Source organism: Elephantulus edwardii, unplaced genomic scaffold, assembly GCF_000299155.1.
Source record: "Elephantulus edwardii isolate Elephantulus edwardi_28Jun2011 unplaced genomic scaffold, EleEdw1.0 scaffold00257, whole genome shotgun sequence".
Classification (NCBI taxonomy): Eukaryota; Metazoa; Chordata; class Mammalia; order Macroscelidea; family Macroscelididae; genus Elephantulus; species Elephantulus edwardii.
The window spans coordinates 603139-618340 of NW_006400007.1; the positions used below are offsets into that span (position 1 = coordinate 603139).

The following is a 15202-nucleotide window of genomic DNA, read 5'->3' on the forward strand; positions in this document are numbered from 1 at the left end:
GAACGGTTCGAATCCACCAGATGCTCTGCCGGGGAAGGAGGGACAATCTCCTCCTGTACCAGTCAGATCTGATTTGATGGTACACGCACACAAAAATAATAAAATAAAAAAAAATTTAAAAAAAAAGAATAAACCAAACTGACCCTCCCTCCATAGTGAAAATGAAACCAAGTCTGTGGTCTAATTAAGGTTATGTATTCAATGTCAAGTTCCAGCTTTCATAGTACACTGCTGTTAAATTCGATGTCACCATTTGGGGAAGCTGGGTGGGTAGGATTCTACTGTTTTTGTAACTTCTGTAAGTCTGTAGTTCTTTCAAAATAAAAAATTCACTTTGGGCCCAGAATCAGAACTTTTCCCTTGTTCATTTATTCTTCCAGAAACCTCCGGCTTTCTGTCGTTTTTAAATTTGGAAACTTAAAAACTTTTGGTTGTTACATTCAGACATCACAGTAAGAATCTAAGACTGTGTGTATACTATTTGTCAATCACATTATCACTATGCTCTGTCATTAAGTCTTGCTTTTTTTTACCATTATTAAAGTATGATTTATAGGGATTTTACAGTAGTTTTTCAATTTCTAGGTTGTTAGAAATTAAAAATATAAAAGTAAAAGGAAATAAGGCACACAGTGGTCAAAGGGACAATTTATGGCTTTTATTTGCATTTAACTACTTTTTCTCATTCATACCAGTGTACTAGTTCTTAAACTTGGAATTAACAGAACAATTTAAAAAAATTTCATTAATACCTAGCTCTCCTCTCAGACATTCTGGTTTAATAGCTATAGGGTACATTCAGTTGTTAAACATTTATGGGCCTATTATTCCCTTTATCCTCTCCACCTTTTAACTGTCCTCGCTACCTTTTTTTAAGAGCCGCCTTATGTGTGTTTTTATTTTTTTAATTAATTTTAATGAAAATTTACAGAGACTTTGGATTACCATTCATTCATTGTTGCACTTTTCTCCCTGCCCACCCCTCCCCACCAGTTCGCTCTTCTCTTTGAAAAGTAAAAGAAAAATTCTTTCATTGTTATACAACCCCTCCCCCCAAGTTCACCCCACTGTGCAGCCTTCATTCTGGGCTCCTGTCATGACAATAATACCTAATCACATAACCCTTTTAAACAGTTCTCGCCCTCATCAATACAGTATACATAATTTATCCCATATTTCTCAGTCTCTCCCCAACCCCGATGTCAGTCCATTTTACAACAGTGGCACCACGCAGTATTTGTCTTTTGTGACTGAGATGCTTCACTCAGTATGATGTCCTCCAGGGTCACCCATTTTGTATAATATTTCATGAGTTTTTTGTTTTTCAAAGTAGTGTAGTATTCCATTGTGTGAATATACCACAACTTCTCTTTCCATTCGTTTGTTGATGGTCCCTTAGGTTGTTTCCAACTCTGCTATTGTGAACAAAGCCGCAATAAACGGGTGAGAGTGGAAACAAACTGACACGGGCAGCCAAGGTGTTAGAGCAGTTCATAGGCCAGTCTCACATGTTCTCCAAAGCTAGATATACTGTCAGATCCTTTGGCATGAAGAGAAGTGAAAAAATTGCTGTCCACTGCACAGTCTGAGGCAGAGGAAATCTTGGAGAAAGGTCTAAAGGTGTGGAGATATGAGTTAAGAAAAAATAACTTCTCAGATACTGGAAACTTTGGCTTTGGGATGCAGAAGCACATTGATCAGGATATCAGATATGACCCCAGCATTGGTAATGCAACCCCAGCATATGGCCTGTACTTCTGTGTGGTACTCGGTAAGGCCAAGTTTCAGTACTGCAAACAAGAAACATAGTACAGGCTGCATTGGGGCCAAACATATTGGAGGACGTCTGCTGCTTCCAGCAGAAGTATGATGAGACCATTCTTCCTGGCAGATTCCCATTTTTAGGCAAAAGGCCAATAAAATGTTTTCATGAAGCAAAAACCAAAACTCAACAAGCCCCCAAAGTGAAATAGCTTGATTGTGACTGTCTATAGGGACCCTGCATGTCTCTAAATTTTGTTTGTTTTGGTTTTGCGAACATACAAAGCAAAACATGACTTTTTTTTTTTGCCGGTGAAACTATATTCCTTTGTTTCATCTTTTTCTCTTGTTCCATTAGATGTTGGTATATTTAATCTCTAGTGATAAGCACTGTTACCAGGGCACAGAAGTGGGGTTGCAAACGGCAAATACATCTATAAATGTATCTGGATTGGCAAAGTTGTGTTTTTGTTATGTTAATACTTAATGTTTATAAAGATTTATTCTGTTGTCATGCATAGCTAATGGGCAAGTAACTTGGAAAATCATTCTGGAAATAAATTTTATAATATATATCAAATAATTTTTCATATGTTTATGCTCTTCAGCTCACTATTCAATTTTTATAAATTTATTTTGATCTCATCAGCTATGGAAAGTTATACTATGAACACTTCTCTTGTCTATAGTTGAAGGTCTCAGTCAGTAGTTACTAAATCCTGGGGTAGCCATGTTTGGAAAAGTGAAATCTCTTGAGTCAATTAATGCATCCTCTAAAGAAAGACATGTCAGTGTCTTGGGTGCCATTATTCTACTTAAATGATTTAATTAATATAAAACCCATGGAAGCTCCTAGAGTTGATGATAGAGATGAAACCACAGCTGCAGTAGAAGTAGTAGTGTAAAGGATGTAGCAGAAGCTGCAGAGTTGTTGAGTCCTAGGGAACAGCGGACTAAGAGATGTAATGACTCACATACCCTGAATTCTTCATGTGGATATAGGTGAACTCAGTAGTACTTTTGTATATAAAATCTGAGTTGGAAAAGACTTATAGAAGGGAGCTCTGGTGGCCTAGTGGCAAGAAGCTGTACTGCAATCCCAGAGCTGTGCAGTTTGAATCCACCAGATGCTCTGTTGGAGAAGGAAGGACAATTTCCTTCTGTACCAGTCAAATTGGATTTGACAGTACACACACACACACACACACATAATAAAATTTTTTAAAAAGACTGGCAAAAGAGGCAGGTATAATTCCTATTGTACTTATCAGAGTCCCAGAACAGTTCCTTCAAAGATTCTCTGGTTGCCTTTTTCTGAAGGGAGGACCTCCACTACTTGTCCTGGTCTTGTGAAGAACCGTGGTAGTGGAACCTAACAACTTGGTTCTGAAGGACAAGCTAATGGACTTGACTCCATCTGGTAGCCCGCATTGGCCACCTGGCAGAAGAGTGCCTGAAGCACTACTTTTGCTTCAAATTAGCCTTACTTGATGGGCTTGGTTGCAGATATTATGCAGCTTTCTATTTTTAAAACATAATTACATAATATTAAAGTTGAATTATAGGTTAAGTTAGGGTGTGGGAGTTATTCATTACCTTAGGAATCTAACCATCATTTGAAAGCTCTGTCTTTGTGAAACATATTCATTGTTGCTGTGTGCTATTGAGTTGGAACCAATTTATAGCTGACTCTCTAGTGGGTTTTCAGAGGCTGTAATTGCACGTAAGGAGGTTGCCAATATTGTGGAGCAGCTGGTGGATTTGAACCACCTGCCTTTAGGTTGGCAGTGCAGTTCCTTACCTTTGAGGTTATCAGAGCTCTTTTAAATATATGCCATAATAAAAGGTAAGCAATTCCATGTTCTCCTGGTCCTACATATAGTGGTTGTTGATTGTTTAGCATTATGATAGGAAGACAATGTAATAAGTCACTAAATAATTCCTTCCTAAACTACTATAAAGTACTCAATTAAAATGTCAGCAGAGAGAAGACTAGAGAAACTTTAGTTACATCAATTACACTATAAGACTTTTAAGGTAATCCTGACCCATTTCTTGAGGACCAGCCATTTCTAAACATGGTTCATTTATAAATGGATATTCATAATGCATTCCAAAAATGGGAAAGAACTGTGCTTCAAACAGCTTGTAATAGATGTTAAGATATAGACTGAGGAGGGGGAGGGGAAGATACACACTAGGGAAACCTTGAGGATTATGATTGTCCATTTTGTTTGAGCATCTGTAAAGTAACAAATGAATTGTTTGTTTTGTAGAATTCAGACATTCCTATACTTTTTAGTCTACAACGTGTTCTGCTCATTCTTGGACTATTTTTTACTGGCCTCTTGCCATTTGTGCCCATTCGAGAACAGTTTTTTGAAATCCCAATGCCTTCTATCATATTGAGGTAAGTGGTTAACTTGTTTTCATAAATTATCATTTACAGGAGTACTAAGATAAAGCCTCATTAATATGAATAGTAAATGATAATAGATTTTTATAGTTATTTCTGTGTTCCATTAACTGACCTATATTAACAATGCTTTTGATTAACTGACACATTTTCTTAAATGAATGATAAAAGTTTATAAGTACTTTAAAAAAATTTTTGGTTTCTAAATACTTAATGTGGACCTGTGTCTTTCTGTGTACTCAAAAGCTAGGTAAAAAGTTTGTGCTTTCCCCTGAGGAGAAAAGAAAAAGAGCATTGTAGACGCTTGATAATTTTTAAATTCAGATGCCAAATATAAATTGTCCTTGAGAGTCTCTTTTCTCTTTTTACTTTATAAATGACCATACCCAGCTAAAGTTTTGTTAAATTCCAAACACAGTACTAGTATTAATTAAAAATACTAACAACACTTAACAACCATACCATTACAAAAATCTCTGCAAACAGGAGATAAAAAAAGGGCAGAAATAGTTTCTTTGTTTCTGTATTTCCATAAAGAATGTTTTTTACTTATATACAGATTTGTCTTGAAGACAGACTTAGGAATTAAATTCATTATAATCCAAGTATTGACAATATAGGTAGAAGGATTTAGGAAGGAAACAGTAAATAAAGATCTGGGGAAAATAGAAATCAGTGTGTGCTGATCAATTGGAATGCTAAGAGATCTTCCTACTAGAGCTATTATTAACTGAGGCCATTAATAGAGAGATGTTCTATGGACACAGTGTGCTGCGTCAGGCATAGAAGAGATTGAAAGAAGGAAGTCAGTTCTTCTGGTAGGATTTCATGAAAAAGGACAGTGGTGAAGGGAAAAGATCATTTTTCAAAAAAGTTTGCTTTTTATCCCAAGTATCTCTTAAAGCATAGTAATATTTTTTTTAAACACAACTAAATTTATTTAAACAGTCTAACTGTAGAAAAGGAGTAGATGAATATGAAAGCGTAGTAATATTTTATGTGTGTTTAAAATGACCACATGCTAAATTAGAGATTACAGAGCAATAAAATGAAGTTTCACTAAAAAACAGAAGAAAGTGGAAAAGAGGCATGAGACCAGGATACCAAAAGATTCTGTAGGGATAACTTCTTTGATTTTTACCTTTGAATGTTGTTGTTGATTGCCATCGAGTTGAGCATGACTCATAGCAACCCTATGAACAAAAGACCTGAAGACTTTCTATGTTGTTGTTGTTAAGTGCAGTTGAGTCGCAGGCGACTCATAGCCACCCTATGATGGAGAGTCCTCAAAGCTTGGAAGCCTTTCTATAACTATCATAATTTATCAAAGTTCATAGAGTTTCCAGAGGCATGTTGTTTAGGAAGTGAATGCCACAGTTGCAGAAAAAAGAAAAATTAGGTTGAGAGCATTGGAATCAAAGAACCCAAAGGGGTCTTATTTTATTTATTCTTTTAAAAAATATTTTTTGAGTACATACTAATCAAGGCACTGTCTTATTTTTTTACCTCATGCTAATGTTTAATTTTATTTTGCCACAGATTGAAAGATCCACTCACTATGTCAAGATGTCAGAAGTTTCTCATCTGGCTTTCTGATACGTAAGAATTTTGGTTTCTTGATAGAAAATTTCTCTTTAACTATTTATGACATTACAGTAATTTAGGTCTCTAAATCTTTACATCTTATTAGTATGGCACGTGTCTGTTTTCTGCCCTGGGATAACATATGGGATGTTGTGGTTTAGGGAAGCTACACTATTGGTGTTTTACATGCCAGGAGGCTCACCCATGGTAGACAGATTTCAGCAGAGCTTCCAGGTTAAGACAGACTAGGAAATAGTATTGGCCATCTGCTTCTGTAATAATAGGTCTCTAGAAATCCTATGTACATTAGAGGAATATCGTCTTAGAAATAGATCTGAGATTGGAATTCACTCAAAATGAGGAGAAACAACTGCAAACATCCTTTGATAATTGGTACTTGGACTGTACAAAGAGTGAGTGTAGGCAAACTGTTGTTGTTGTTGTTATGTGCCGTTGAGTCGCTTGCAATTCATAGCGACCCTATGTACAACAGCCCTAAACCCTGCTCTATCCTGTGCCAGTTGCACTGCCTCTGACACACCCATCCCGATTACCCCAGTCACTGAATCAATCCAATTCATAAGGGGTCTTCCCCTCCTGTGCTGTCCCTCCACCCCACCAAGCATGATGTTCCTCTCCAAGGACCTGTCTCTCCTTACAACATGTCCAAAGTATGTCAGACGAAGCCCCAGAATCCTTGCCTCCAAGGAGCAGCCTGGTTTAACCCTCTCCAGGATGAATCTGTTTGTTTTCTTGGCAGTACAGGGTACATTCAATACTCTTCTCCAGCACCACAGCTCAAAGGCATCAATTCTTCTATCCTCCCTAGTCATTGTCCAGCTCTCTGATGCATAACAAGTGATTGTGAAGACCATGGCATGTATCAGGCACACCTTAGTATCCAGAGAGACACCAGTTGCTCTTGAGTACTTTAGAGAGGTCCCTAACAGCACACTTCCCCATCGCAATATGTTTTTTGATTTCCTGGCTGCTGGTGCCAAGAGTGTTGACCGCGGAGCCGAGCAAAGTGAAGCTGTGAACAATCTCAATCTCTTCGCCATCCATCCTGATGGTACCAATTGGTCCAGTGGTGGGAATCTTTGTCTTCTTAACATTGAGCCTCAGTCCATACTGAAGGCTGCAGTCCTTGACCCTCTGCAGCAAGTGCATGAGGTCCTCCTCAGTTTTGGCAAGCAGGGTTGTATCATCTGCATAATGCAGGATTGTTAATAGATATTCCACCAATCCTGACGCCACGCTTCTCCTCATAGAGCCCAGCCTCTCGGATAATCTGCTCTGCATACAGGTTGAAAAGGTATGGAGATAGGACACATCCCTGGTGTACACCCTTCCCAATTTTGAACCATGCGGTGTTACCCTGCTCTGTTCTGACGACTGCCTCTTGGTCTAAGTATAGGTTTTGCATTAGCATGATTAAATATTCTGGGATTCCCATTCTTCTCAGTGTCAGCCACAGTTTGTTATGATCCACACAGTCAAACGCCTTTGCATAATCAATGAAAAACTGTAATCAAGACAAACTGTAGATTGGTAAAAATGAGATGAAATCCATAAATATTCTAGGCATTAGTGAACTGAAATGGTTGCTCATGGGCCATTTTGAATCAGACAGTCATATCTATGATCTAGTATGCCAGGAATGAGAAACTGAGGAATAATGGTGTTGACTTCATAGTGAAAAGATAATTTTAAGATCTAGCCTAAAGTCCATTATTGTAATAGGAAACTATTCATATTCATACAAGGAAGGCCAGTAAATAAAACTATTATTCAAATATGTGCACCAACTACTAGAGCCAAAGAAGAGGAAATTAAAGATTTCTCCTAACTTTTGCAGTCTGAAACTGACCAAACATACAATCAAGATCCATTAATAATTATTGATGACTGGACTGCAAAAGTTAGAAGCAATGAAGAAAGAGTGGTAGTTGGAAAGTATAATCTTGGTGAAAGAAATGAGACTGTACATTGAATGATTAGATTTTGCACATTCAATGATTAATTCATTGCAAATACCTTTTTAAAAAAGACAAAAGGCATCTTTACACATAGTCCTCACTTAATAGACTACACAGGAATCAGATTGATTTTATCTGTGGAAAGAATCATTTGACAAGAGCAATATTAATATTCAAAACCATGCCATCTGCTGACTGTGGAACAGACCATCAGATGGGACTCAAAATAGTGTTTTGGTTCTTGTGAATTAGTTTCCATTTTCTTCAGCTTCAACTTAAACTTGCACATTGAGTCCCATCTGAATTTAAAAATCATCTTCAGAATAGGTTTTTAAACACTAATGATTGAAGACCAGATGAGGTATGGGATGACATCAAAGATATCATCCACAAAAAAAAAAAAAGGTCATTATAAAGACAGAAGAGAGAAAAACAAACAAACAAAAAAGACAGAAGAGAAAGAAAAGACCAAAATGAATGTCAGAAGAGACTCTGAAAATTGTACTAAAGTGTCAGGAAGTCAAAACAAAGGGGATAAAAGCTGAATGAAAGAAATGAACAAAAGATTTCAAGAAGATGGAGCAAAGTATTATAACAGAATGTACAAAGAGCTAGACTTGGAAAATTAAAAGGGAAGAACTCACTTGGCATTTCCAAAGTTGAAGGAACTGAAAAACAAATTTGAGCCTTGAGATGCAATACTGAGAGGTGTTATGGGCATACACTTGAATGACCAAGGAGACATCAAAAGGAGATAGAAGGAATACACAAAATCACTCTTCCAACTTTTCAAAGAGAGGAGCGAACTGGGTTGGGGAGAGGGCTGGGCTGGGAGAAAAGTTGCAACAATGAATGAATAGAAATCCAAAATCTGTAAATGTTCGTTAAAATTAATAAAATAAAATAAAAAAAAAAGACCTGGCTGACAAATGAAAAATTTCAGGAAATACCATAGGAACAAGAGCCACTTGTAATGAAGGAAAATATTCAAGCTGTATTGAAGGCATTAGCATAAAATAAGACCTTAGGAGTTGATGTGATACCAATTGACATGTTTTAACAAACAGAAGCAGCCCTAGCTGTGCTCACCAGTTTATGCCAGGAAATTTGGAGGACAGCTGCTTGGCCAACTGACTGAAGAGATCCATATTTGTTCCCATTCCCAAGAAAGGTGTTCTAACAGAATGTGGAAATTATCAAACAATATAATTAATACCACATGCAAGCAAAATCTTGCTGAAGACGATCCAAAAACCACCAGAACAATGCATTGAAAGAGAACTTTCAGAGGCTCTAGCTAGGTTCTAAAAAGGCCATGGAACCAGGGATACCATTGCTAATATGAGGTGGATACTTGCTGAAAACGGGGAATACCAGAAGAATGCCTAGTTATGCTTTATTGACTGTGACCATTGATAGTGTGGATCATAGCAAACTATGACTAACATGGAGAAGAATGGGCGTCCCAGACCACATAATCGTGCTCATGGTAAAACTTATACCTAGACCAAGAAGCTGTTGTCTGAACAGAACAAGGGAACACTGCATGGTTTAAAATCAGGAAAAGTATACATAGTGTTTGTATCCTTTCTCCATATCTGTTCAGTCTCTATGCAGAGCAAATAATTTAAGAAGTTGGACTCTATGAAGAATGATGGTGGCACTGCACTGGAGGAAGACTAATCAACTTGTGCTAAGCAGATGACACAATCTTGCTTGCTAAATGAGGAAGACTTGAAGAAACCTTTACTGCAGAAGATCAAAGACTACAGCCTTCAGTATGGATTGCATCTCAACATCAAGAAAACAAAACTCCTCACCACTGGACCTATAGGCAACATGATAGATGGAAAAAAGACTAAAATTGTCAATTATTTCATCTTACTTCGATCCATAATCAACACCCTTGGTACCAGCAATCAGGAAATCAAGAGATATATTGCATTGGACAAGTCTACTATCGGGAGTCTCTCCAAATTATTGAGACATAATGATGCCAATTTGAAGACAGAGGTCTGCCTGATTTAGGCCATTGTGGGGGGCCATGAACGGCCGCATGGTCGCCATTACAAGGTGGCGCTGATTTCCTGCTTCTCTTTGTGAAAGCTTTCCTCTACTTGTTCCAGTCGAGCCTTGAGCTCTGCTTCATGTTCCAGCCTTAGCTTTTCCTGCAAATGAATCTGTTCTTCATCAAACTTCATTTGTAGTTGCCTTTTCTCCTCCTCATATCTGCAGGCGGTCTTATGTTGCATCTCGTTTAGTACCACTGTCTGTTGGTGAAGGTCTGCAATTTCATTTGTAAGGCCACTAATTTGCTTTTCTAAGGTGTGTATTTTATCCTCATATTTTTGCTTCATGTTCTCTTGCTCCTTCTCACAGGTGAGCTTGGTCTCATTGAGCTGCTTTTCATAATGGCGTACTTTATCTTCAAGCTCCAGTCTCAGGCAAACCAAGTCCCTGTGATGCTGTTCTTTCATCTGTTCGATGACCAGCTTTGCTTCAATGCTCATATTCAATGGATTGCACTCTTCAGAACCAAGCCCCTGGTCAGGCTCAACGCCACCGCTGCTACCCTCCAGCTCTTCTGACAAGGAGTTCTTTAAAGGAAGTCTGAACACTTTGCCTTGTGCGCGATATTCTTCCAGCTCAGACTGGAGTTCATCCGCTTGGTCTTGTAGCACCCTGCACTGCTGCTCATATTCATTTCTCATCTGTGCCAGCCTCTCTTCTTGCAGAAAGAATTCGGCACTGCTGGGATCAAGGTCACCAAACTTTTCTGCTAGCACGTTCTCCAAATTCCGCTGCAGTTTGCTTGTCAGATTCTCATACTCTGCCAATTTCTCTGCATTTTCCAGAAGTTCATTTTCTAAACGACTGTTTTCCTTTAAAGAGAGGGTGAGGCGGTCTCGGATGTAGTTTTTCTCTGTCTTTGCCTTTTCAATTTCCTGTTCAAGTTCCAAACGCTGCTTGCCCACCTGTTGTAGGATCTGTTCCCTCTCCTTTCGGAGCTCATTCTTTAAGGCTGCTATGCGCTCCTTGTATTCTTCATCCAGTTTCCTGAGGTTGTACTCATTTCACCGCTCTATGGCTGCGTGGTGATCGTCCACCTCTGAGGCCATTAGAGATTTGAGTTTCTCAGCCTTGTCCAGATCTGACCTTAGCTTCTCTTTTTCTCTGACTACTTGGTCAACTCGCTCCAGCAAATGGCGGATCTCAGCCTTGAAGCTGGCCAGAGCTGCCTGGTGAATGCCATTCTTCATGACCAAAAGTTCATTCTCAAAAGACCCATCTGTAAGACTGGATACCTATTTAAAGAAAATGCTTTAATTTCTAAGACTGGTTTAATTTATTTTTAGGTACAAGTCAGAGTAATAATGCCATAGTTTGATTTCATTTCTAATCTTCAAGGATACTTTTTTTAACTAGTATGAAATATGCATGTCTTTAATTTCTAATGAACAGAAATAATATGTCCAACTTTCTAATACAATTTGTTTCCATCTTAAGTGTTTGCTACTCTAAACCTTCACTTAAGTTATTTGAAACTAAGCAATGTTCTTTTCTTGTCTGTAGCATAGTGTAATCAGTGGACATTAGGTTTCTAAGATCACTCACCAGAAGACTTTTATTCTGTTGTTTAACTGAGCTGTGATATTATTGAACTTGACCAGAGTTTGCTGCCTTAATTTAAGGTTGGAATTTCTCATGTGGTCCAGCAAAGAAAATGAGGCAATATAATAACAATGAATCTCTCTCCCTCCATGATGTATGTGAATGGTAAAAAAATGTTAATAATAATTTTAAAACTGAAGAAAGAAGTAAGATTGGATCGCCTGGTGATTTGCTGGCAACAAAGAGTAGTAGAAAGAAGGTTGGTTGCCTGTTGGCAGCCAACAGTGACCGTAATTTTGTATTTAAGGAAACCATAAAAATTACTGATGGCAGCTGTTGTAACTTGAGGTCATTGCTTGCATTTTTTTTTCAGTAGTTACTTCTTTTTTTAATCATTGTTTTAATTAATTTTAATGAAAATTTACAGAGACTTTGGATTTCCATTCATTTATTGTTGCACTTTTCTCCCTGGCCACCCCTCCCCCCATTGCTTGTATTTTTTAAGCATTGGAATTTAAATTCAACTAGAAATTACTAATCTCTGAATTGCCAGTTAGGACTAAGAAGTACCTATATATGCTTTACTTTTCTAGATTACTAATGAGGAAAGCTTTGTTTGACCACCTCACTGCCCGGGGCATTCAGGTAAGTTTCTAGAATGATCCCTTTTGGGATCTGTATTCATAGCTACTAGTTTAACACAAATAAATGTAAAGGGTGGGAACTTGTGAATTTCTTAGTTTGAACCTTGGCCCACAAATAAGGGCTGTGAACTCTGTCTTATAGTTAAGAATAATTAATACTAATAAGCTTAACAGTTCATTTCTAAGTGTGCTGTTATTATAATGGACAAGTGCTAATATAAAAGTAATTTTCTACTTTAATATTTTCTCATACTTCTAATTTTTAGGTGTATATTTGGGTATTAAATGAAGAGCAAGAATACAAGAGAGCTTTTGATTTGGGAGCTACTGGAGTGATGACAGACTATCCAACAAAGCTTAAAAATTTTTTACTTAAGTTTTCAACATAAAACAAGATGTTTAAAGGTGTTCAAAGAATACATGAAAAGACCTAAGAAAAAACATCTTTCACCATCATTTTCCTAAGCCATTTCCACAATGGTAAAAGGTTTAATCATTAAATTTTATTACCTCATTTTTAAAGCCTGTCTGAGAATGTAGGAACTATATATTGTATATTTATTTTTAAAAATATTGCATATTTCACATTTACAAATAGATTGTGTAGAAAGATAACTGGTCATGAGCCATTATTAGATTATTAATCAAGATTTCTGTATATGACACAGTATTCTACTATTGATAAAAAATCTTGAAGTCAAAGGCTACTGGGTAAATATGACATTAGCCTTCATTGGAATAAGGCCAAGTACTGAGTAAAACAAAGTTATTGAAGGCCATTACAACTATTTTGAGTTGTTTCATTGTTTCTAGGCCCATATTAAATAAAAACAAAATAGCAAATAGTGTAAGGATAGTTTGGAAATCACTGTTGTAGTTATCTGTAAAGTTACACATTAGAAGAAGGCAAAGAGGGCAGGCTCAAAAAAATTAACTGAAAGCACATTATTTGATCAGAAATAAAGTCTGTAGCTGTATGTAGACTAAGATTGGATTAATTAGTTGCTATTATTAATGGGGTATTCTATGTGAAATCTCTTTCAGGTGTGGAACAATGTTACCATGTCTTAATATATATTTATTAAACATAAAAAATGGACTTACCAATTGTAAATTAAGACAAGATCTGAATAGCGACATTTTTATGTACCTCTAAAGAAATGTTAAAATTTCCATTTTTTTTTTTTTTTTTTGCAATGACTGTCTGTTTTGGGCCTACACCTATCTTTTAAATAGCATTTTGATTCCTAATCATAATTTTAAACTGATGAAAATTGTGCATCATTGTTTTTGATAGTTGTGGTATAAGCCACCTGTTTCAGATCTTTATGTCTAATTTTATTGAGTATTTGGTGGAACTAGAATTTCCCAATGTATTAAACATTATTGCCTCAGCTTCTTGATGTGACTTCATGTAAAACTATTTACCCCTTTTAAACAGAATTTTTTATTATTACAGGTCGGGAGTTGAATATTATCTAGAATATTAACTGTTTTGTACCTAGATTATTTATCTCATTTGGAGTTTGCGAGCTGAGCAGCTAGAAATGAAGGATGATCACATTCTCCCATCTGTCCCTATACGACATAAATAGCATTTGCTCTTTTGTTTAAACTGAAATAAAATATTCCAGGAGCAAGATAAGGTTGATTTTTTTTTTCACAGTTGAATTCCAACTATACTTTATAGGTCTTTTCAAAACTTAGTGATGTGATGAATGGATGATACGAATAAGTACACCTGGGATTTTGCTCTTGCATAAGGAGAAGAAAAAAACAATGAAAACCTTTTTCTGGTATGTAAGCTGCCTTTTGGCATTTGAACAAATGGCTTTGGCAAGTAATTCTTAATGAGTCATTTTCATACTATAGTTATAGTTGCTAGGAATCATTTTGAACATCTTGGATATAATTCCTGTTAATTCTTTCCAAATTTTTCTTTATGACTCAGACTGCTTCATATTGTAGACCTATCATATATTCTGTTTTAACCAGTAAAAGATAAAAACACTGCTGTGTAGCTGCTTCCAACTCATGATAACTCTCCTTTGGATTTCTGAGGCTGTAAATCTTTATGGGAGGAGACTGACTGCTGTCTTCCTCCTGTGCAACAGCTGGTGAATCCAAACCACTGACCTTTGGGTTAGCAGTCAAACACATTACAGACAGGATCAGGTAATGTTTGGATTTTTGGGTTTTTTTGGTTGTGCTATGAGTGGAGCTGACTCCATGGCACCAGAAACAACAACAGCAACAGTAGAAGCAAGGACATTTAGAGTCCTGTTTAAATAGTGTGATGATTTTACACTTGAAGGATCTTGCTTAATAAAAGCATTGTACCTTTAACAAGGGCATTAATACTCATTATCAGATAGCATCTGAAATATTGTTTTGCTGATTTTTGTTCTTTTCTGTCCATTCAGAACCAAATCATAACCAGATGCTCTGCTTGAGAAGGAGGGGAAATCTCCTCCTGTACCAGTCAGATTTGATTTGACTGTACACACACAAAATAATAATAATAAAAGAACCAACTCATAGCTGACCCTCTAGTGGGTTTTCAGAGACAGTAAATCATCCAAGAGGAGATTGCCCATCCTTTGCTCACAGAGCATCTGTTAGATCTGAACAGTGTGTTTTTGTGATTACAACACAACTTTTTACCACTTAGCCACCAGAGCTCTGGACTTAGCTGACTAGAACACTGTATTTCAAAGATAGTATCTTTTCATCTTGAGATGGGTGTAACTAGCTTGGTGAACAGCATATCTGGGAAGCAGTTAAAGGTGTGATTAGACTCTTGTTGGAATAAGACTGGTACTAGATTTGACAGACCCAGCTAAAAGTCTAGGCCAGCATACCAAAAGTATCCTGAATCCATGACAGTATACAACAGGTAATTCAGCAATCAACTGGCATTAGGAATTTTAGCATGAAGTGAGAGCATTTCTGTAGCACTTAATTCTTAGGCACATTATTAAAGACAAAACAAGACACAGTATGAGAACTTGGACCCAGGCCTGGAAAGAAGCTAATTGAACAGAACTGATCAACAGAGTGATACATTGTGCTGATTACAGGAGTAGCTTGGTGCTTTGTTCCCGAGCTTCTTAAACTTCTCCTTTCTGACCAAAATTGATTCTAGGGAGAGAGGTGGGGCCCTAGCTGCACATAAGCATCCAGTCACAGCTGTCATTGCTGCCATT

At 37.1% G+C, this 15202-nt stretch overlaps 1 protein-coding gene across 1 annotated transcript in view; it reads left to right on the forward strand.

Annotated features, from left to right (window-relative positions):
• Positions 1 to 12649, forward strand: part of GDPD1 (glycerophosphodiester phosphodiesterase domain containing 1) — a 56878-nt gene extending 44229 nt beyond the window's left edge. The window contains exons 7-10 of the mRNA XM_006899434.1: positions 4038 to 4171; positions 5717 to 5776; positions 11946 to 11997; positions 12263 to 12649. Of these exons, the coding sequence (XP_006899496.1) occupies positions 4038 to 4171; positions 5717 to 5776; positions 11946 to 11997; positions 12263 to 12385 (369 nt within the window). The 3' untranslated portion in view covers positions 12386 to 12649. The remainder of the gene's footprint in view (positions 1 to 4037; positions 4172 to 5716; positions 5777 to 11945; positions 11998 to 12262) is intronic.
• The last annotated feature ends 2553 nt before the right edge of the window (positions 12650 to 15202 follow it).